The sequence below is a fragment of the Myxocyprinus asiaticus genome, chromosome 16 (genome assembly GCF_019703515.2).
Source record: "Myxocyprinus asiaticus isolate MX2 ecotype Aquarium Trade chromosome 16, UBuf_Myxa_2, whole genome shotgun sequence".
NCBI lineage: Eukaryota > Metazoa > Chordata > Actinopteri > Cypriniformes > Catostomidae > Myxocyprinus > Myxocyprinus asiaticus.
The window spans coordinates 43,900,112-43,925,417 of record NC_059359.1 but is presented as its reverse complement, the minus strand read 5'-3'; the positions used below and the strand labels follow the sequence as shown (position 1 = coordinate 43,925,417).

Sequence of the window (25,306 nt, the reverse complement as noted above, 5' to 3'; positions counted from 1 at the left end):
GCGATTTTTATCAGTATAATTTATGACCTGGTATGTGGGGGCCTGCCTTTGTCTTCTATCTGAATACATGAGTCCCAACATTAGGTTGGTGGTTTTAATGTTGTGGCTGATCGGTGTATATATGTTTGGCAAAAACTGTGAGAGTAGTATGGATAGTATGCCACTGTGATCATAGCCATACATTCACGAGTGTGGGGCTCGTGAATTGGAGCGATGCCCAATATGTGAAGAAATAATCACTCTTTTGAGTCAGTTCTTTTCAATGAATTTGTTTAACGTGCAGGCTGAATTGTTTGAAGCACTTTGTCATGTAGTAAAACAGTAATGGAATGGTTTAGAAGACAGTGAACAAAAACAACGCAGGTTGAATGAAGAGGATATTTACTTACAATTAATTGAAACAAAACCTGCAACTGCATTCAATCGTTTGCCAGTGAGAGGGGTTTGACTGGAGGGTCTCGCCTAGGGTGCCAAATAGGGTAGGACCGGCACTGGCACTATCTATCACTATACCCAGTAAATATCATCTACATTTTTTAACACCGTATAAATAGTCACTGCTTTACTTAAACTGGCTCATTAATATTTAAAACCTTTCCTCATCGTCTTTTGCACTAGTTACAGATCCACAGATTTTCTTTCCATATATTAGAGCTCTAGTTTTATTTTTTGTAAAAAAAAAAATTACATAATTTACATAAAATATCCATTTAATACATCCAGTTGAATAGAGATGAATTTTGGTTTGAAAATATTTCTAATGATTTCACAAATACAAGACAATCACAGGCAAATTCACTAACAGTTGCGCCAATTTAGCGTGTGGTATTTCACCATAAAAAACTGTATCTTATTTATTAATGCCCACAACCGCAAATTATTTTAACCAGACGCTAAAAGTGCTGAAATAGCCCTCTGTACTTAAATTAAGCCATTTCCATTTGTTTCAGATCAAAAACGCCTCCTTTACATGCATATTAAACTTATAATTAATAGCGGCTTATTCACAAAACTCAGTGCTATTTGCCTGGTATAATTAACGTTACGTTTTTACTGCCCATGGAAAGCTGGTGGTAAATATATTTGGGTTACATTTTCTGTTGAAAATTTAAATGTGGGCAATATAAACAACACAGCTTTCAAATAAACTACACTATCAGCGGACACAGTTCATTCTTAGTGAATTTTCCCTCCACAGTAAAGAAATTTAACATTAATATAAAAACAACAAATATAAAAATTACTGTTGTAAAATACTGTTAAAACAGCTGGCTTTTCATGACTCAGTTTCTACAGGTTTGATCTTGAGGTAAATTCCGTTAAGGGATCTGAGCACTATTTGAGGGACCATCTTTGGGGTGTGATTTGGGTCTTTAATGAGGTGATATCTCTTCAGTGTCAGCGCAACCGCTACCTTCATCTCATTCATGGCAAAGTTCTGTCCAATGCAGTTTCTGGAATAAAATATGACAAACATTATAAGCCATTTATGTATAACTGTTATAAACACCAGCAGGTTGAAATCAGTAACACATAATTTTTTAGAAATTAATACTGATCTCATTTCTTTCTGTGGTAAGTCAAAAAGTGAGTATCTGATTCCTCTTTGTTTTTTGTGTTTATGTGTATTGTTTATACTAATTGTTGCTTTGCAGGAATATTTGTTATCGATGCTCTAGGAAGCATATGAATTTGGTAAGTACTCTTTATTATTATCTGCACAAGCTTGAAAGGGAGGTGGTTTATCTCCCCATTGATCCGCTGTTTGCAGCAGAGGGATTTGTTTTGCCTGGTTAGTTCTGCACGTTCACACACACACACACACACACACACGTTCATGTATATTTTCAAACCACCGTTACAATAGAATATAGTAAAAGATGGCACAATCCAGCTGCGCACAGAGGGAGGAAAATGCCTATTCTGTGCGCAGCTGGATTGTGCCATCTTTTACTATATTCTATTGTAACGGTGGTTTGAAAATATACATGAACGTGTGTGTGTGTGTGTGTGTGTGTGTGTGTGTGTTTATATATATATATATATATATATATAGGTATTGTATGAAGACATATCTATATATATTTATATACAGGGTTGGGGAGTAATGAAATACAAGTAACGGGAATATGTATTTAAAATACCAAATATAAGTAACTGTATTCCACTACAGTTACAATTTAAATCACTGGTATTTAGAATACAGTTACATTCAAAAAGTATTTTGATTACTGAAGAGATTACTTTGCATTTTATTGTCATTTGTTTCATTTAATATTTAGTCCTTTCAGATGGAAAACATTTATACATATAAATGATGTGATCCAAAGTGCATTTGAACAGCAGTGAAACACTTTCTTAAGATGTGTTACATTCATACGAGCAGACAGAGAAGTAAGTCTGAAGTAAGTTTGGAGCAGAAGAAATAGAAATAAACCTTGTGTAAAGTGCCAGCTTTACGCTAAGCTAAAATGCTATTTCTAGTCATTTTACATGCACGTTACCAGGCACGATCACATTTTTTTTATCAAGAAAATTCACGTTGGATCATAATTAATTTTTTTCTAGTAAGACCTTTGATATTAGGGCAAAAATTTTATTCTTGATAATTTTTGTATTGTTTTCCTGTAAAACTATCTAAAAAACCTTGTATTTTTAACATGTGTATTTTGTCTTACTGTACTAGCAGAGTTTGTATAGTCAAAACAAGTGAAAAAATCTACCAGTGCTGAAGAAGTAATCCAAAGTATTTAGAATACGTTATGATGGGGACATTGGTCCCCATCCCTCCTATGCCTGATATGGGGCCACCCAAGGCCATTGCCAATGAGACTAGACCTTCTCTCTCAGGCGAAGGGCCAGATATGGCACCCGAACCCAGCCACACTACAGTTTTGGGTTGGCCTCTACTCAGCCCCTCTCTCAGGAGTTATATGTATGATATATATATATATATATATACACACACACACACACACTACTGTTCAAACGTTTTGAAACACTTGACTGAAATGTTTCACATGATCTTAAAAATCTTTTGATCTGAAGGCATATGCTTAAATGTTTGAAATTAGTTTTGTAGACAAAAATATAATTGTGCCACCATATTAATTTATTTCATTATAAAACTAAAATGTAATAAAAAAAAAAAAGTTTTTGAAATTGATGACTTGGACCAAATAATAAAGAAAAGCAGCCAATAAGTGCCCAACATAGATGGGAACTCCTTCAATACTGTTTAAAAAGCATCCCAGGGTGATACCTCAAGAAGTTGGTTGAGAAAATGTCAAGAGTACATGTCTGCAAATTATAGGCAAAGGGTGGCTACTTTGAAGATGCTAAAATATAACACAGTTTTGATTTATTTTGGATTTTGTTTAGTCACAACATAATTCCCATAGTTCCATTTATGTTATTCTATAGTTTTGATGACTTTACTATTATTCTAAAATGTGAGAAAAAAAAAACCTATAATAAAGAATGAGTAAGTGTTTCAAAACTTTTGACCGGTTATATACATATATATATATATATGAGTTGAAGTCAAAAGTTTTAACATTTAAACGCAGCTCAACTCAATTCCTGACATTTAATCGTAGAAAACATTCCCTGTCTTAGGTCAGTTAGGATCACTACTTTATTTTAAGAATGTGAAATGTCAGAATAATAGTAGAGAAAATTATTTATTTCAGATTTTATTTCTTTCATCACATTCCCCGTGGGTTTATTGAAGGTTACATATACTTTGTTAGTGTTTAGTTGCATTGACTTTAAATAGTTTAACTTGGGTCTAACATTCTAGGTAGCCTTCCACAAGCTTCTCAAAATAAGTTGCTGGATTTTTGGCCCATTCCTCCAGACAGAACTGGTGTATCTGAGTCAGGTTTGTAGGTCTCCTTGCTTGCACACGCTTTCTTGTTCTGCCCACAAATTTTCTATCAGATTGAGGTCAGGGCTTTGTGAGGCCACTCCAATACCTTGACTTTGTTGTATTTAAGCTGTTTTGCCACAACTTTGGAGGTACGCTTGGGGTCACTGTCCATTTGGAAGACCCATTTGCAACAAGCTTTATCTTCCTGGCTGATGTCTTGAGATGTTGCTTCAATATATCCACATACTTTTCCTTCCTCATGATGCCATCTATTTTGTGAAGTGCACCAGTCCCTCCTGCAGCAAAGCACCCCATATCATGATACTGCCACCCCCATGCTCCACAGTTGGGATGGTGTTCTTTGGCTTGCAAGCCTCACCCTTTATCCTCCAAACATAACAATGGTCATTATGGCCAAACAGTTCAATTTTTGTTCCATTAGACCAGAAGACATTTCTCCAAAAAGTAAGATCTTTGTCCTCATGTGCACTTGCAAACTGAAGTCTGGCTTTTTTATGGCAGTTTTGGAGCAGTGGCTTCTTACTTGCTGAGCAGCCTTTCAGGTTATGTCGATATAGGACTTGTTTTACTGTGGATATAGATACTTGTCTACCTGTTTCCTCCAACATCTTCACAAGGTCCTTTGCTGTTGTTCTGGGACTGATTTGCACTTTTCGCACCAAATTACGTTCATCTCTAGGAGACAGAATGCGTCTCCTTCCTGAGCGGTATGATGGCTGCGTGGTCCCATGGTGTTTATACTTGCGTATTATTGTTTATACAGATGAATGTGATACCTTCAGGCATTTGGATATTACTCCCAAGAATGAACCAGACTTGTGGAGGTCCACAATTTTTTTTCTGAGGTCTTGGCTGACTTCTTTTTATTGTCCCATGATGTCAAGCAAAAAGGCACTGAGTTTTAAGGTATGCCTTAAAATACATCCACAGGTACACCTCCAATTGACTCCAATTAGACTATCAGAAGCTAATTGGCTAATTGCCTAAAGGCTTGACATAATTTTCAGAATTTTCCAAGATGCTTAAAGGCACAGTTAACTTAGTGTATGTAAACTTGTGACCTATTGGAATTGTGATATAGTCAACTAAAAGTGAAACAATCTGTCTGTAAACAGTTGTTGGAAAAGTTAGTCGTGTCATGCACAAAGTAGATGTCCTAAACGACTTGTCAAAACTATAGATTGTTAATATGAAATCTGTGGAGTGGTTAAAAAATTAGTTCCCTATCTGTCACTCACTCGACGTTGTGTCGATGTAGTGACACTAGGGGTCACACTTGGGAGCCCGAGACACCTCTGGTCTTTGATAAAAGGCCAATGAAAATTGGCGAGTGGTATTTGCATGCCACTCCCCCGGACATACAGGTATAAAAGGAGCTGGTATGCAACCACTCATTCAGATTTTCTCTTCGGAGCGAACGGTCGATGTCTACTGAGCTGACTGTTCATTCACCCCTGCTGGATCTACCTACGGGTTTGAGGCCAGCGCGGCTAGCACTGGGGGCGATTTGGGGACCCCAATGGGACTGCCTCCACCGGGTATCCCCCTGCGGACCTCCCATTCCCCAGCACGCTCGTCTGCCCCGATTGGGCTTACGGATGAGTCCGCCGGTTCGTCTCACGGCGAGTTCGACCTCTTGTTCAGAGCCCGCGAAGCTGATGAGCTCTCAAGCGCAGCATCGGAGAGCGGGCTTGTCCAGTCGGACGCAGAAGCCTCAGCTGGGCTCCCCCTTTTGGGGACAATTGCCCAGTCACAAGCTGATGCAGAGATGATGGACATGCTTTCCCGGGCGGCCGCGAGCATCGGGCTAGTGTGGAACCCTCTGCTCTCCCCTGAACCCTCGCGGCTCAATGATTGGTTCCTGGGCTCGCGGCGCCGCTCAAAGCAGCCACGCCCCACTCCAGTGCCTTTCTTCCCGGAAGTGCACGAGGAGCTGACAAAATCGTGGGAGGCACCTTTTACTGCCCGGTCCCGATTTCTCAGTTCCCCTGCCCTCACTACCCTCGATGGCGGGGTGGCCAGGGGCTATACGGCGATTCCCCCGGTGGATAAGGTGCACCGCGAGTGCCTATGCCCGCAGAGTGCCAGCACCTGGCGCGGATGCCTAAATCTCCCATCCAAGCCTGTAGGTTCATGTCGTCCCTGACAGCCAAAGCCTATAGTGCTGCTGGACAAGCCACCTCTGCCCTGCACGCCATGGCTCTCCTGCAGGTCCACCAAGCCAAGGTGCTAAAAGAACTGCACGAATCTGATGCAGGAACTGCGCTCGGCGACCGACCTCGCTCTCTGAGCGATGAAGGTCACATTAGTGGTCCAGGAGCACCACCTTTCGCTCAACCTGGTCGAGATGGGTGAGGCCGATAAGACACGGTTCCTTGCTGCCCCTATCTCCCAGGCTGGCCTATTCGGCGACACCGTCGAGGACTTGCCCAGCAGTTCTCGACGGTGAAACAGCAGACAGAGGCTATCCGGCATATCCTGCCCCGGTGCAGCTCAAGATCCCGCACCCTGTCTGCTCATCGGCAAGGGCGTCCCCCTGCGGTGACTGCACCGGCTCTGCCGCAGCCCGTCCCTTCGGCCCGGCCCCGGCATGGAGCCCACCGCAGGAAGCAGATGCCACCCATCTCACGGCCGGCCACCAAGAACCCACGAAGGTCGTCAAAGCGCCCCTGAGACGGGCGACCCAGGGTCGACAGAACCCACTGCACTGGAGCTGGTTGTAAGACCACTCCATCCCCCGGTGGAGGGCCGGGTGGAGAATCTTTTGTTGCCTTTTCATTTGATTTCGCCGCATGCCCAAGTGGCTGCAGTACCCAACAGTTCAGCAAAAGAGCGGTTTCCTCCTTCCCTTGGTCACATACCCAGTGTGCACGGTCACAGTAAATGCCAGGCTTTACACAGACTCCCTTTCAAGATGCTGACGCAAAAACGCATTCTGGTGAGCATCCGGCATCAAGATTGGTTCACGGCGGTAGACCTGAAGGACGCGTACTTTCACGTCTCGATTCTACCTCGACACAGACCCTTCCTCTTGTTTGCATTTGAGGGTCAGGCGTATAAGTACAAGGTCCTCCCTTTCAGCCTGTCCTTGTCCCCTCGCGTCTTCACGAAGGTCGCAGAGGCAGCTCTTGCCCCGTTAAGGGAGGTGGGCATTCGCATTCTCAACTATCTCGATGATTGGCTAATCTTAGCTCACATGTTGTGTGCACACAGGGACTTGGTGCTCTCGCACCTCAGCCAATTAGGGCTTCGGGTCAACTGGGAAAAGAGCAAGCTCCTCCCGGTTCAGAGCATCTCTTTTCTCGGTTTGGAGTTGGACTCAGTCTCATTGACAGCATGCCTCACGAACGAGCGCGCACAGTCAGTGCTGACCTGTTTGAAGGCGTTCAAACAGAAAACAGCGGTTCCACAGAAACTCTTTCAGAGGCTCCTGGGTCATATGACATCCTCAGTGGTGGCCACCCCGCTCGGGTTGATGCATTTGAGACCGCTTCAGCACTGGCTTCAGACTCAAGTCCCGAGATGGGCATGGCGCTATGGGACACATCGCGTGGCCATCACGCCGGTCTGTCACTGTCTTTTTAGCCCTTGGACCGACCTCTCGTTTCTATGGGCAGGTGTTCCCCTAGAGCAGGTCTCCAGGCGCGTCGTGGTCATGACAGATGCCTCCAAAATGGGCTGGGGTGCTGGTTGCAACGGGCACGCAGCCGCTGGCTTATGGACGGGTCCGCGGCTGCATTGGCACATCAACTGCCTCGAGTTGCTGGCAATTCTGCTTGCCCTGCGGAGGTTCCGGCCGTTGATCCAGGGCAAGCACGTGTTAGTTCGGACAGACAACACGGCAACGGTAGCATATATCAACCACCAAGGCGGTCTGCGCTCTCGTTGTATGTCACAACTTGCCCGCCGTCTCCTCCTCTGTAGTCAGTAGCACTTCAAGTCGCTGCGAGCCACTCACATCCCGGGCGACCTCAACACTGCAGTGGATGCGCTGTCACGGCAGGTTACCCTCAGGGGAGAGTGGAGACTCCACCCTCAGATGGTCCAGCTGATTTGGAGTCGATTCGGATAGGCACAGGTAGACCTGTTCGCCTCCCAAGAATCCTCCCACTGCCCGCTCTGGTACGCCCTGACCGAGGCACCTCTCGGCATAGATGTGCTGGCACACAGCTGGCCCCCTGGCCTGCGCAAATATGCATTTCCCCCAGTGAGCCTACTTGCACAGTGCAAGGTCAGGGAGGACGAGGAGCAGGTCGTCCTGGTAGCACCCTACTGGTCCACCCAGACGTGGTTTTCGGACCTCACGCTCCTCGCGACAGCCCCCCCTGGCGAATTCCCCTGATGAAGGACTTAATTTCTCAGGGACAGGGCACCATCTGGCACCCACGACCAGACCTCTGGAATCTCCATGTCTGGACCCTGGACGGGACGCGGTGGTAGACACGATCACTCAAGCTAGGGCCCCCTCTACGAGGCATCTGTTCACTAAGTGGTGTTCTTCCTGACGGGAAGACCCCCAGAGATACACAGTCGGATCGGTGCTTTCCTTCCTGCAGGAGAGATTGGAAGGGCGGTTGTCCCCTTCCACCTTGAAGGTGTACGTTGCTGCTATAGCAGCACACCACGACACAGTGGACGGTAAGTCCTTTGGGAAGCACGACCTGATCATCATGTTCCTGAGAGGTGCCAGGAGGCTGAACCCCTCCAGACCACGCCTCGTTCCCTCATGGGATCTCTCTGTAGTTCTTCAGGGTCTACAGAGAGCCCCATTTGAGCCTTTGCAGTCAGCCAAGCTTAAGGCACTCTCCTTGAAGACTGCCCTCCTGACTGCGCTCACTTCCATCAAGAGGGTAGGAGACCTGCAAGAGTTCTCTATCAGCGAAACATGCCTGGAGTTTGGTCTGGGCTACTCTCACGTGATCTTGAGACCCCAACCGGGCTATGTGCCGAAGGTTCCCAAGACCCCTTTTAGGGACCAGGTGGTGAACCTGCGAGTGCTGCCCCAGGAGGAGGCAGACCCAGCGCTGTCGTTGCTGTGTCTGGTGCATGCTTTACACATCTATTTGGATCGCACGCAGAGCTTTAGGATCTCTGAGCAGCTTTTTGTCTGCTTTGGTGCACAGCGGAAAGGAAGCGCTGTCTCCAAGCAGAGGATCGCCCACTGGCTCATTGACACCATAGCTATGGCATATCACGCCCAGGACATGCCGCCCCCGGTAGGGCTACGACCCCATTCTACCAGGGGTGTAGCGGCCTCCTGGGCCCTGGCCAGGGGTACCTCTCTAACAGACATTTGCAGAGCAGCGGGCTGGGCAACACCCAACACCTTTGTGAGGTTCTACAACCTTCGGCTGGAACCGGTTTCATCCCAGGTAGTGGCATGCAATACAAGCAGATAAGCCCGGGATAACTGGCTGGGTGTATCGCTTGCACATAGCACCTTTCACCTCCTCTAAGCTGAAGACGTGCGCCATTAATTCCCAGTAGTGTTCACAAACTATGTTCCCTGGTTGACTTCCTCCAAGCCCTGTGGCAGTCGAGTTTTCGGAGAGACTCACTGCCTGCCCAGTACACATGCTAACTAAGAGCCCTGTTCTGGGGTATGTGCTCCGCATGTGGCGGTTCCCTGTACAGTAACCCCATGTAATGTATATCTTCCGCTAATTCGTTTCCCTGTTGGCAAACTGCATCTTCCTTGGGCAGACCCCCCTCTGCCCCAGTCTCCATGTTTGTAGTAACTCCTCCCCCGTTGGGTAGGATCTACCATGAGACTTCTCCACATGGTCGGCAAGACCATGTGACGTATTTTTCCACTTAAATACCCCCCCCCCCCCGGGCGAGGTGTGGTCTCCGCAGTGTCCTCCCCTTGGGAGGGACACCCCCCGACTAGACCTGGTGGCCCAGTCAGATAATCCCCCTTGTTTTTTAGGGAGTGGAAAAAAAGAAGGGAAAAAGAGGCCACGACTGGGCTAGCCTGTCTCTATCTTTTAGTCGACTTGTCCCCAAAGGGCCGTTCGACACTCATAACTTTGTTGGGGGAGGTTATGTGTCGGCCTGGTACGCTGGCTACGAGGCACACAGTTGTCTGCCCCTCATACACCGCCAGTTCACGTAACACAGTTCAGCCAGTTGCGGCATTTTGTATAGGGAACCCTAGTGTCACTACATTGACACAACGTCGAGTGAGTGACAGATAGGGAACATCCTGGTTACTTGCGTAACCTCCGTTCCCTGATGGAGGGAATGAGACGTTGTGTCCCTCCTGCCACAATGCTGAACTACCCGCTGAAATGGCCGGACCTTGTCTCGGCTCCTCAGCATAAAACCTGAATGAGTGGTTGCATACCAGCTCCTTTTATACCCGTATGTCCGGGGAGTGGCATGCAAATACCACTCGCCAATTTTCATTGGCCTTTTATCAAAGACCAGAGGTGTCTCGGGCTCTCAAGAGTGACCCCTAGTGTCACTACATCGACACAATGTCTCGTTCCCTCCATCTAGGAATGCAGGTTACGCAAGTAACCAGGACGTTTTAATGACTTCAACCTAAGTGTATGTAAACTTCTGACTTCAACTGTATCTTTGAAGAGGTTTCATTCAAGCTGTCAAACCACAAAAAGACACTTGTTACTGAAAATACATTGTGTAGGCTCTATGAAAGATACTTATACACAATATGTCAACCAGTGATGGCTAGAGTAAATAATCCTTGTCCTTAGATAAGAACTTGGGTTGAATTTAATGGAAAACCATTCGAGCTACACTCCGTGGCGCTGCAGATTTTTGAGCAGCCTCGAGAGACCGCACTGTGTGCGTACAATTGGCATCTTTATAGAAAATACAGTATTTGTTTGAAATTTTAGAATGCGCCATGTCGTCCGTCAGACACGTCCAGTGTGCGACCCCCTTTAATTTAGCATGCCGTTTTGCTTTACCAAAGTTGTGTTGAGAAATATGTTTAAAAAGACAGACTATTGAGCAACGTGCAGCCCTATTTATATCTGAAAAAATCCTGATATATACTGTATATTGATAATCATCTGGAAAATCTTCCGATAATCGATGTGTGTAATAGACATTGATCTCAAGCATAATGGTTACCTATGAAAAGTTCATATTTTAAGCTTTTAAACAATACTCCATATGCCTGACTTATGTATTCGGAGACTTGAATGTTTTAAGCATAAACTTTTTTTTGTGCTATAGCGCCCCCTTTTGAAGAGGTTACTAGTTTTTTTTTATATGTTAAAATTAGTTAATGCATTATTAACTAACATGAGCTATGAACAATAGGATTTGAAACATTTACATTAACCAAGATTAATAAAAGTTGTAAAAATTATTTAAAACATTTTTTTTCATTATACCTAATGCATTAAATAAGAGCTAATGCACAATCAGCCGATCGTTATTGCAAAATAAACTTGACTGGATGATCATAGATTATGTTGATCATTACATTACAATGTAAGAAGAAAAGACCGCAAAGTCTCCAGAAACAGCTATATTCAACCTCCGGTTTACTTAGGAGTTCTGTTGATGTTTATATTGCGAAAAAGACCATCAGACCGCTCATTATCCCACTTTTTATAAGACTACTTACCAAATAAATAAATAAATGGACAAAAAATATTGAGAATTAGGAAAAATGACTCAATACCCAGTTGACTGCTGAAATATCACTTCACCCCCAGATGTTTATTATTCAGAAATATTAGACCGCTGATGACCAATCAGAAATGGGTATTCCAGAAAGCCTTGTAATAACTAATGTTAATGAATAGAGCCTTATTGTAAAGTGTTACAGAGTAAATTATGATAGAATTTTCAATTTTGGGTGAGCCATTCCTTTAAGAGTAAACATTTGCAATACGTTCAAGAGGACCTACATTGTGCTGTTTACTTTCATCAGGGTTGAAATGAGGTCAGAGGCACAGTCACTCCAAACTCTAAGCAGTCAGGAATGCCTCTTTTCTGTGTGGCTAAAATGTGAGTGAATGACCTACTTCTTAAACAGGTCATGTCTCTTTAATTCTCACTGGCATACAAACCTGGGTCCAGCAGAGAAGGGCACAAAGGCATGCGGTGACCTCTCAGCAGAGTTCTCAGGCAGAAATCGCAATGGGTCAAATACCTATGAAAATCACAACAAATCACATCTTAAATGTATCACACTTTATAAAGCATGGACTCTCTCTTTTGCATTTTAAACTCAAACATGTTTTGTTCTTCTGATGAAGTATTTAAGTAAAAAGTAACTTTTTCATTAGTTAATGTATTTGTTGATTTTGATTATTTCTGAATAACAACTGATGCGTTCACAAGTTTTGTCCTCTGTGTAGATAATCAGATTATACAGTATAATTGTATAATTGTATATGATAGTATTTATTATATTTCTATTTGATTTAGTTATGCATACAATACAATTTCCCACTTTTGAACAATTAATTTCCATGACTTTTCCATTAGAGTTGGCACTCGTGGTAACACTTTATTATAAGAATCCACAATAATGTACTAGTTAAGCATGAATAAGACAGTAATTAATAATAAAATGAACATAGAGTAAGGCTATCTTTAAATGCTTTCATTATTTACAATGTATTAAAAATGTTTTTTGTGTGTTTAGAAAGTAATGTAATTAATGCTCATTTTCAAAGTTCTTATATCAAGTTTACTAAATAATATCAAGCCAGTAATTAGTACTGGCTTTACAAAGCTGTTACTAATAAATTATTCAAATATTCTATCTTCAATAGGTTAAACTTTCACTTTAGAACAGGGGGTCAAGTTGTCTTTAATACAAGATTTTAGCAATTTATTAGTAACAACTTAGTAAAGCCAATACTAATTAGTCATAATTACTGTCTTAATATATTTAAATAAACTTGAATACCACCTAATAATTCAAAACAAACCAATAACTTGAAAAGGTAAAAATGTTACTTTAGAAAGGGCGGTCCAGTTGTCTTTAATAGAAGATTTTAGCAGTTTATTAGTAACTGCTTCGTAAAGCCATTACTAATTAGCCTTAATTACTGATTTATTATTGTTTAGTAAACTTGATACATGATGGATCTCTAAAGTTGAACATTAATTACATTACTTTCTACACACACACACACACACACACACACACACACACACACACAAAATAATAATAATAATTTAATACATTGTAAATTATGGCTAACACAGCCTTACTCTACATTCAGTCTTATTCATGCTTAAATAGTGCATTATTGTGGACCCCTAAAATAGTGTTACTGCACTCGCAAAGAACAATTTTAAGCCTATTACATATTTTACATTTCATCAAAAATATCCATGACTTTTTAAGATTAAAATTTTCAGGGCTGGAAATAACCATTTTAAAATTCTCTAATATTTCCAGGTTTTTCGTGACTGAAGGAACCCTGAATATGCTGTTGTGACTTATTTTGCAGACATATGTTATGCAGTATTGAGTGATACATTCCATTTTTCAGATAGCATTAATAACAAAGTAAACAGACAAGCTTTGTAAAGAATGCACTCATACATATGGATTCTCCCAAACTGTGGCATTCATGTGGATTCCATAAACGCTGACTCCAACCAGAGAACCTATGGAAGAGTAAAGTAGTATTTTACAGCATGCATTTGTGTATTCAGCCAGTGTGTGTTCACCATGTATGTCTTGTGATAACCTGATTACATTCAATGTTATTGACATAGCAAGTGTTTTTGAAAGGTCATGCAGCCCATGCCAAGTAACTGAAAAACGAACAGTTGGGTTAATGTTTGAACAGATGTTCTGTAAGACAGAGGTCACTATTACATCTGTTTATGAGTACTGATCATTATATAACAGGGTAGAAGTGAAGCATTCTGTATTCTGTCAAAATTCAGACCTACAACAGGTGGACAAAATATTGACAACATTTCAAAAGCCCACAAAATGGCTTGAGCAGTTTTCTTTCATGTGTTGACATATTATTTATTAAAACATGACGTTGGGGCAGCTAATTGCCTTTATTGTTCTGTCACAGCCATGAACCATGATTTGCTACTTGCTATTGCTAGTCAATGGCAGGTGGTATTAGGGGGAGGGACATTACCATTCTTAAGATTTTATTGGTCAAAATTTTGTCCCTGAGTGCAAGATGACATCAATATTTTTGGTCAAAAAAAGAGAAAGACTGTAAAACTTATCTGCTATATGTCAGTTTTGTTACTCACACACACTGGCATATAGATTAGCCCCAAAACTAATAGACTTGTCATGAACTAAAAAAGCCACAAAAGTGGGGCCATTAACAATATATTAATTTCAATGACCAAATTAGGAAACTGGACATCCTTTGCAACAGAGTGAAATTTAAGTCATTTTTCACTGAAAATATTGCCATCAGGCCTAGCTTTTCTCAAATGCTGGTTAAAAAAAAAAATGAAGATTGCTTACAGACATCTGAGCACTCTGCTTTATGCAAAGGATAAGATATTGCATATCATAAATGCGCCAGGAGAGCTAGGGCACGGGTGGGCAAAAAAGGGTTACATGACCACCCATGGAAAATCAGTTTTAACCTCGATGGCTTTTATATTTTTCTCAAATTTATTATGGGCTAATTTAAGTGTCAGAAGCATATATTCAGAAGGAAATTTTAAAAGAGTCACTGCACAGCACCGAGCCTTTTCATTTAAACAAGTGCAGGCAGTTTGTTCGGTTTGAATAAAACAGGGAAAAATAACTTCCGGCAGGAACCTAATATAGAGAAATGAGTTTTCATTTTGTTGCAGACTGCACTGCACATCAACCATCAGAATGGGGAACAAATGTGATCTCAGCTATTTGGACCGTGGCATGATTGTTGGTGCCAGATAGGCTGGTTTGAGTATTTCTGTAACTGCTGATCTCCTGGGATTTTCACACACAACAGTCTCTAGAATTTACTCAGAATGGTGCCAAAACAAAAAACATTCAGTGAGCGGCAGTTCTGCGGACAGAAATGGCTTGTTGATGAGAGAGGTCAACGAAGAATGGCCAGACTGGTTCGAACCGACATAAAGGCTACGGTAACTCAAATAACCACTCTGTACAATTGTGGTGAGAAGAATAGCATCTCAGAATGCACAACACGTCGAACCTTGAGGGGGATGGGCTACAACAGCAGAAGACTACATCGTGCACTTTATTAGGACCATAGTGTTCCTAATAAAGTTCTCAGTGAGTGTATACTATTATACAGTACTTTTTTGTCATTTTCGGAACTTGACATACACTGGTCATTACCCAATTGTAGTGAAAACAGTAGCCTGGAAATTCTGCTAAATAACATTTTGTGTCTTGATTGACATGAAGGTGAGTAGATAATGACAGAATTTTCATTGAAGTTCACCAAAAAAGCAGCAACAAAAAGGACAAAAAAGTATCACAAAATATTTTGCTCTATATTCCAAGTCTTCTGAAGCTGTACGGTTGTAATGAGGAACAGACCAAAATTTAAGTAGTTACTCGCTGAGAATCCTCACCTCCACTGTAGCTCTCAAATCTCATATGCAGGCGTCATAATTGTTCTCAAGACATGCAAGAACACTTTGGAAATTCTGCTTTTGTGTTCCATGAAAGAAAGAAAATATTACAGGCTTGGAACGATATGAGGGTGAGAAATATATTATAATTTTGAGGTGAGGTATTCCTATAATTAACGGCTAACATACTTTGTTAATTGATAATTGTCTAGCAGACTAATGTGACTTGCAGCTGCCTTTGTTATTGAGAATTCGTTTCTTCAAAGTTGAACACCTTTTCATTTGATGTTTCCATTATGTTGTTCATATCCATAAGCACATAAAACATTATTGCTCTATTAAAATTTACAGGTTCATTACACACTGTAGTTCTGTTTCGCAATTTCTTAGCGGTACATTTTGAGGAGACATGCGAGGAAAGACTTACCTTCAGGTAAAGTCCGTCCATCAAAGAAAGTCATAGGTTTAGTCAACTTTCGTGACATTCCTGGCACAGGAGGATAAAGACGCAGGGATTCTTTAATACACATTGTTGTGTATGGGATTTTATTGAGGTCCTCCCTGAAATGTATGTAGAAAATTACAGTGTCAAAAAAACAAGTGGATATGGCATTAACAGTGTTTAAAATGACACTTTTTTTTATTGGATTTGAGTGTGTATCATGATTTTCATAAAATCCAACCAAAAGACGGGGGAGTGTTTGAGTAACCTGCTTGAAAACCTGCTTGCTTTTTTTTTTGCAATTCCACTTGGTGACGGTAGAGGCCAGTGTTGGGGAATAGCTAACTACAAGTAGCAATGCTACTAACTTAACTACATTTTCAGTAGCTTGACAGTAGCTCAGCTGCTTTTAAAACAGTGTAGCTTTTCCAGTAACTAAGTACTTTTTCAAGCTAGCGGTGTAGTGCGACATGCTTTGGTCAGATTATAACTAATAGCCTTTTATATTGCGTGGAAGCCAAACTTCTACTGGCAAAACGTCAGACGAACTTGCAACGTATTCTGGCTGCTGCTCAGAATCAGGCAGCATTTTTCTTCTTCTTTTGTAACGGCAGATCACAAACTAAAATAGTGCACTACAGCCATCCAGGGGCGTCCCTAGGTCGAGCCCCGAATGATTTTGGTCCAACACCGAATGTTTTTGTTCGGAATTACAGGTGTTTGAGTGGAACTGAAGAGGGAGTTAACTAAATGTTGGTTATTGCAGCAGTTTTCCTGCAAATTTTATTATATTCATCTGGCGTTCGGAACTTTATACACACTAAATATCCTTCCTCATCTGAAACACATGCGATTCAAGCCTTCAAGTTTTCGTGCGAGTCATCAAAAACCACTCAAGTGATGCACTCTGCTCTATCCTACTGTATCTCTGAAGCCGCACGTTATTTGGTCTTCCCTCGATATCTCGGTGCTTACCACAAAACTCTTGTGACCTATTTGAATTCTACTTCGAATTGTCTAATTTAAAACTCTATAGAGGAGATAAAACATCTCAAATGGCTAAACTGCACTGACGAGGTAAAGACTAAAGACTAGCTACATTGATCTAGTCTTGACCTCAAAGATGTATGGAAAAATTATGGACAAAGTTTTCCTCCTGTGTAATGTTCTTTATGAATGATGTCTAATAAATAAAATGGCCTTGTTTGAATTCAAATATTCCTTTAGATTACCTAAATCATTAAGATTCTAATCTAATGAAAGGAAAACATCTTTTTTTTCTTTTTCTTTTACTAGAACAGTCCCAAGTAAAGTAGTCTACTCATGGGTACAGTCAGAAAATTATTCTAGTCTCTCATAACCAGAGGTGGGTAGAGTAGCCAAAAACTGTACTCAAGTAAAAGTACAATTACTTTAAAAAAGTAATTACTCAAGTAGAAGTAAAAGTGCTAACATAACTAATTACTTGAATAACAGTAAGAAAGTATTCAATTAAAAGGGTACTCAAGTAGTGTGTAACTCGTTACTTTCACAAATGACATAATGGACGTAAACTCCCTACATTCCATTACATAATACACATTTAACATGTATTACAGGATTATTATTATTATTATTATTATAATTATTTATGGAAATTCTGTCATCATTCACCATCATATTGTTCCAAACCAGTATGACTTTCTTTCTTCCATGCAACATAATAAGGAGATTTTACACAGAATGTTAGACTTGGTCACCATTTACTTTCAGTGAATGTGTTTTTTTTTTTTTTCTCTCTACATTTTGAAAGTGAATGGTGACTGAGATTGTCAGTCTCTAACATTCTGTCTAACATCTTTTGGGTTCCACAGAATACAGAAGGTCACACAGATTTGGAACAACATGAGGGTAGGGAAATGATGATGAAATATTAAATTATGACTGAGCTATCACATTTTAAGGGGTAGTTCACCCAAAATGAATATTATCTCATTATTTACTCACCCTTATGCCATCCCAGATATGTATAACTTCCTTTCTTCTACAGAACACAAATTAAGATTTTTAGAAGAATATTTCAGCTCTGTGGGTCAGTACAATGCAAGTGAATGGATGCCAAAATTTTATGCTCCAAAAAGCAAATGCAGGCACCATAAAAGTAATCCATATGACTCCAGTGGTTAAATCCATATCTTCAGAAGTGATATGATAGGTGTGGCTGAGAAACAGATCAATATTTGTAATTATTTGCTAGAAGTTCTTCTCTACAGCCCAGCAGGGGGCGATATGCAGAGAAGAATGTGAATCACCAAAAACACAAGAAGAAGAATGTGAAAGCAATCTGTTTCTCATCCACACCTATCATATCACTTCTGAAGATATGGATTTAACCACTGGAGTCTTATGAATTACTTTTATGCTGACTTATGTGATTTTTTTTTAGCTTTAAAATGTTGCCACCCATTCACTTGCATTTTATGGACCAAAAGAGCTGAGATATTCTTCTAAAAATCTTAATTTGTTTTCTGCAGAAGAAAGGAAGTCATACATACACTATATTGCCAAAAGTATTCGCTCATCTGCCTTTAGACGCATATGAATTTAAGTGACATCCCATTCTTAATCCATAGGGTTTAATATGACGTTGGCCCACCCTTTGCAGCTATAACAGCTTCAACTCTTCTGGGAAGGCTTTCCACAAGGTTTAGGAGTGTGTTTATGGGAATTTTTGACCATTCTTCCAGAAGCGCATTTGTGAGGTCAGACACTGATGTTGGACGAGAAGGCCTGGCTCGCAGTCTTCGCTCTAATTCATCCCAAAGGTGCTCTATCGGGTTGAGGTCAAGACTCTGTGCAGGCCAGTCAAGTTCTTCCACACCAAACTCGCTCATCCATGTCTTTATGGACCTTGCTTTGTGCACTGGTGCGCAGTCATGTTGGAACAGGAAGGGGCCATCCCCAAACTGTTCCCACAAAGTTGGGAGCATGGAATTGTCCAAAATCTCTTGGTATGCTGAAGCATTCAGAGTTCCTTTCACTGGAACTAAGGGGCCAAGCCCAGCTCCTGAAAAACAACCCCACACCATAATCCCCCCTCCACCAAACTTCACAGTTGGCACAATGCAGTCAGACAAGTACCATTCTCCTGGCAACCGCCAAACCCAGACTCGTCCATCAGATTGCCAGATGGAGAAGCATGATTCGTCACTCCAGAGAACGCGTCTCCACTGCTCTAGAGTCCAGTGGCGGCGTGCTTACATCACTGCATCCGACGCTTTGCATTGCACTTGGTGATGTATGGCTTGGATGCAGCTGCTCTGCCATGGAAACCCATTCCATGAAGCTCTCTACGCACTGTTCTTGAGCTAATCTGAAGGCCACATGAACTTTGGAGGTCTGTAGCGATTGACTCTGCAGAAAGTTGGCAACCTCTGCACACTATGCGCCTCAGCATCCGCTGACCCCGCTCTGTCATTTTATGTGGCCTACCACTTCGTGGCTGAGTTGCTGTCATTTCCAATCGCTTCCACTTTGTTATAATACCACTGACAGTTGACTGTGGAATATTTAGTAGCGAGGAAATTTCACGACTGGACTTGTTGCACAAGTGGCATCCTATCACAGTACCACGCTGGAATTCACTGAGCTCCTGAGAGCGGCCCATTCTTTCACAAATGTTTGTAGAAGCAGTCTGCATGCCTAGGTGCTTCATTTTATACACCTGTGGCCATGGAAGTGATTGGAACACCTGAATTCAATTATTTGGATGGGTGAGCGAATACTTTTGGCAATATAGTGTATCTGTGATGGCATGAGGGTGAGTAAATGATAAGAGAATTTAAATTTTTTGGCTAATCTATCCCTTTAATGGCTCTTGTCAGATCTGGATGAGAGATCAATAAGAAGAGAGGTTTGGAAACCTTTCTAGTAATTATTACAGTGAAAACGTGAACAATATCCCACAGGGACATTATATATAATGCTGAAATATAAACCAAAGCAAGATCACGTTTTATTAATGCCTATTTCGCTATTTCATAGCTTATAGTTGTTAGTTCAGTGTAGTTACAGTTTTCAGTGTCGAAATAATTTAGATCATTAATTCTGTACAGCAGTACCGCCGTTCCCTAAATGCAGCCTGTGAAATGCTGCCTGTTCGCGCTCCAGTTGTCAATAACGTGATCGGCAGAGCAAAAGGCATTTACACTTAATGTGGATTTTTACATGGATTTATGCAGTTAATCAGCCCGAAGTAGCTGCAATAGTTTCCAGTATCCCCGCAAGGGCACGGGGTAAATGTGTAAATACTCCTTATGACATTCAGGATGCAGGACAAAGCGCACTGATATATTGCTGCAGATTTAAAAATGTACACTTAAAAACTGATGTCATAAGAGCCCAGTTACAGAATCACCCTGAAAATGACCATCACCATGTCACAGAAAAGCCCACGTTACCATTAGAGCCAAAACTTACCTCAACGTGCTGCCTTAAGTTGGAGCTGCAATTTGTATGACATTGTATGACAAAACTATTATTTTCTTTCTGTGCGGAGCGAATAAAGTGTTTCACTTAGTTAGAGCATGATGCTGCAGCAATGATGGACTCGGCTTGAGTGACAGTCTGTGTCAGCGCGCGCAGCTGTGTGAACTTCCACTGTCGTAAAAGTCCCATTCAATAATCTCTCAATAAATTATGTATTAATTCAAATTAAACCCAGTAATGTAACGACAGGAACGCCTCCCATTTTAACGAAGTAAAAGTACAAAAATTTCATTAGAAATGTACTTGAGTGAATTACATTAATAAAAGTAAAACATTTTCCAAAAACTTACTCAAGTAAATGTAACAGAGTAAATGTAGCGCGTTACTACCCACCTCTGGTCCCATATTTACATTCAAGCTACACAAGAAAATATAGAAATGCTGCTTCAAGCTTTAACTAGCCTGTTATACAGTACACTATATCAAATGTCTGTTTCTGTTTTAATTATAATGATGATGATTAATTTTTATTTGAAATATAATTGGTTTGATAGTAACATTGAAAAAAAAAAGCCTCATTAAATAGCATCAATGTAGCTAGCTACTTTTTGATAGTAACTTATAGTGTAGCTAACTACTTTTTCAAAAGGTTAGCTTGACTGTAGCTTTACTACTTTAAATTATGAGTAGCTTGTGGCTTGTCAAACGACAGTATCAATGTAGCTTCCCCAACGCTTGTAGAGGCATAGAAATGGCACAAATCAGCTTAAAGGTTACATATTATGAAGCTGTTTTTGCACTGATGCCAGATAAATCAATCATTTATAAATAATCTTATCTTTTGGTCTACATCTATCAAGTTTCAAATAATAAAAAAATAACAATCAAATGAGATTAGAAAGATAAAGTTTTTACATCACTGGATAATCCAAAAGTATTAATCAAAAGTAAGTCATTTAGGGGTATTCTATGAAACGTTAAGTTCACATGTGGATTTGCATGCTCTTCAGGACTTGTACCCCGTTCCTTTGCATAACAAGTGCAACACTCTATCAATTAAACTGCCGCACAATGTGATTGCACTTGAACAAGCCTGTAAATGTAGTTGGTTATGTGATGCAAACATTAAAATATATCGCCTTACAAGTCATGCGCTTCAGTAAAAGTGTTTAGATGTCATAAGATAGCACTGTGTGAGGAACAGGGTGAAAAGTACGTGTTTATGAGCTGATAATCTTCCGCTTGTGAATAAAAGTAATTGTTGTTGTTGCACCTCTGGTGTTCATTTCAGGGAACTGCTGCGATATGTACAATGAGCCACATAAAAATCATCTTGCAAATATCTAGGTATAGTAACGTGATTCTATGAGACCAGATTTAAGATTTTGGTCATATCGCCCACATGGCACACTCAACTGTCCAGCACCTTATCATGTAGCCTAATTAATGACAGTACCACTCTATGCTGTCTTTGCCCTCCAGAGCTTGCAGGATCTCCTCTCGGCATCTCTGCTGGTGATCGGGGTTACAAGCCATACTGTAAAAGATCCACGATATGCCACTAGCTGTAGTGTCATGACCTTCAAACATGAATGTGTCCACCTCAGCCCTGATGTCCTCATCAGACAAACCCTGCTTCTGCTCATCCTGTGAGCAAGTAGATATAAGACAAGATCACAATCTATCACATCAGTAATATACAATGATAATTTGTAGTACATAACAAAATGTGAGATACAGTGGCCCCAAAAGTATTGGACACTTGAGCCACACTTCAAAATGTATTCTGTCATTGCATTAGATAACAAAATATCAAAGCAAGTGGCCTCTGCAAACAAGTGTCGCTAGAACTTTTCTCAGAACTAACTTTTCCTAGTCATTTTTAACCAACTTGTACCAACCAGAAAGTTGTCCAAATGTTTGTCTTCATTTTGAGCTATATACTATATATACAGTTTATATACAGTATGTTTATACTCTATCATATAAACATTACATATAATAACATATATATATATATATATATATATATATATATATATATATATATATATATATATATATATATACATATAATGAATAAACAGCACTTGGTTTGATATTTTGTTTCTAATCTAATGACATTCACCCTTTTTTAAAGGGTTAGTTCACACAAAAATGGCAGTTCTCTCATAATTTACTCACCCCCATGCCATCTCAGATGTGTATGACTTTCTTTCTTCTGCTAAACATAAACGAAGATTTTTAGAAGAATATTTCAGCTCTGTAGATCCATACAATGCAAGTAGATGGTGATTGGCACTTTAAAGCTCCATAAAACACAGACAATCGTAGTAAAAGCAATCCATATGACTCCAGTGATTAAATTAATGTCTTCTAAAGTGATACGATCGCTTTGGGTGAGAAACAGATCAATATTTAAAGGATTAGTTCACCCAAAAATGAAAATTCAGTCATTGTTTACTCACCCCTGATGTTATAACCCTATATGACTTTCTTTCTTTTTCATAACACAAAGGGAGAAGTTGTGAAAAAAAATTGTGCTCAGTGATTTCATACAAAGACAGTTTATGGTGACCACCTCTTCAAGCTTCAAAAGAACACAAAAGTATAATTTAGAAGTCTTAATAAATTATTCCATGAGACCCCTGATTGTTATGAAAGCATACAATAAGGTTTGGTGAGAAACAAAATGAAACCTAATGTATTATTTAGTGAAAATATTCACTGACAGTTGATCTCCTGTGCGCGTTCATGATAGAGCACGAGAGCAACAGTTCACGCAGCCTCCTCGTGACACTGGGGTGTTCAAGCGAAAACTCGCTTGTTTATCTAAAAACAGGTCCTTCACAGCAATAATGACTACAGATCACAACACAGCTGCACACAAAACAGAGAACAGAACTTCCTAAACATGTCTGAAGTGTTTGTAGTCGAAGAATTTATGCATTTATGCAAGTTTTTGGACCAGTGCCAGTTCACAGTGGACGGAGTTACCCGCGCGATGCCAAAAATATAAAACAAGCAATTGATAGAATGTACCATCGCTCATCACTGCTGGTTCGGACAAAAACTCTGATTAACATAGAAAAGATACCTTTTATCACGTGTCGTTTGCTTTCAGGTTAGGACACGGTGTGACTGTAACTGCCTGTAACCTCCTCTATGTTTCTGTTTGATTTCAGAATCAGAAACAGAATGAGCTTTATTGCCAAGTATGCTTACACACAAGGAATTTGTCGTGGTGACAGGAGCTTCCTGTGCAAATGTAACCATATATACATACATACAAACATATACATTTAAACTTATATACATATAGTGTGTCAGGGTTGTATGTGTTGTTCATGTCTTTTACTTTGATAAATTTTTTCCATGCCATGTTTGTTCCTGTTTCCTTGTCATGTGATCTTGTCATGTGTTTCCCATGTTCCTGTGTCTTGACCCCATTGGTTCATTGTTTCATTGGGTTGTTAGCAGTCTTGTTATCTTGTTTAGAGTCCTAAGTGTTCACTGGCTTTCATTGTCATGTGTTCTCCCAAGTCCAAGTATTTAAACCTCATGTTTGCCACTGTCCATTGTCGAGTATTGTTGGTTCTATAGTCAAGTCATGTTTACGTTTTGTTTCATAGCCAAGCCAAGCCAAGCCAAGCCAAGCCAAGTCATGTCAAGTCAAGTTTAGTTAAGTCAAATTCATGTTTATGTTTTGTTCATGTTTAAAGTTAGTGTTCTTGGATATCACTTTTGAAAATAAACTGCACTTGGGACCATCGCACTAAACATAAAGTTTAAGTGTTCATTGGTTTTCATTGTCATGTGTTCTCCCTAGTCCAAGTATTTAACCCTCATGTTTGCCATTGTCCATTGTCGAGTATTGTTGGTTCTATAGTCAAGTCATGTTTATGTTTTGTTTCATAGTCAAGTCATGTCAAGTTTAGTTAAGTCATGTTTATGTTTTGTTCACGTTTAAAGTTTAAAGTTAGGGTTCTTGGATATCACTTTTGTAAATAAACTGCACTTCATTGTCATCATCTCTGCATCTACCTTGTTGCCAGCCAACATTACATAGTGACATAAAAAAATAAGATATAACAGATGATAAAAAGAGAAATATACAATAGTGAAATACTGTTGTTCGAATATTTTATATACAGATATACAGTTATGTGCAGGTGATGTATTGAAGAAGAGGTAGGATATGTTAAAGTATATAAATGAAATATGGATAAAAGTAGTAACGGATGGATTGAATATTACATATGGTTGTATTGACAAAAGGAAAGTATTTGGGGGCAGTTTTAACTGTTCATGAGGTGGATGACCCAAGGTAAAAAACTGTTCCTGTGCCTGGCTGTTCTGGTGCTCAGTGCTCTGTAGCGCTGGCCAGAGGGCAACAGTTCGAAAAGGAAGTGTGCTGGGTGAATGAGGTCAAGAGTGATTTTACCAGCCATTTTCGTCACTCTGGATGAGGCCGATGACAGTAGTGTCATCTGCAAACTTCAGGAGCTTAACAGAGGGGTCCTTGGCAGTGCAGTCATTTGTGTACAGGGAGAAGACTAGTGGGAAGTGTACATATCTCTGGGGGGCACCAGTGCTGATTGTACATGTGCTGGAAGTGAGTTTCCCCATTTTCACTAGCTGCTGCCTGTCTGTCAGAAAGCTGGTGATCCACAGACAGATAGAGGCAGGAACAGAGAGCTGGGTTAATTTAGTCCATAGGAGAGTGGGGTTGATGGTTACAAGCCAAACTGAAGTCAACAAATAGTATCCTTGCACAAGTCCCTGGTCTGTCTAGATGTTGAAGTATGTAATGCAGTCCCATATTGACTGCATCATCCACAGACCTGTTTGCTCGATAGACAAACAGCAGGGGATCCAAAAAGGGTTCAGTTATGTCCTTTAGGTGGGCCAACACCAGTCTCTCAAATTACTTCATGACCACAGACGTCAGGGCGATGGGTTTGTAGTCATTAAGTCTTTGATCTTAG

At 40.7% G+C, this 25,306-nt stretch overlaps 1 protein-coding gene across 1 annotated transcript in view; it reads right to left on the bottom strand.

The window, feature by feature from the left end:
- Positions 1–364: 364 nt before the first annotated feature.
- The window catches only part of LOC127453883 (cytochrome P450 4B1-like), a 37,147-nt gene continuing 12,205 nt past the window's right edge, over positions 365–25,306 (bottom strand). The window contains exons 8-12 of the mRNA XM_051720631.1: positions 21,775–21,965; positions 15,837–15,970; positions 13,437–13,501; positions 11,944–12,026; positions 365–1,454 (exon numbers count right to left, since the gene is read on the bottom strand). Coding sequence (XP_051576591.1) covers positions 1,277–1,454; positions 11,944–12,026; positions 13,437–13,501; positions 15,837–15,970; positions 21,775–21,965 — 651 coding nt within the window. The 3' untranslated portion in view covers positions 365–1,276. The remainder of the gene's footprint in view (positions 1,455–11,943; positions 12,027–13,436; positions 13,502–15,836; positions 15,971–21,774; positions 21,966–25,306) is intronic.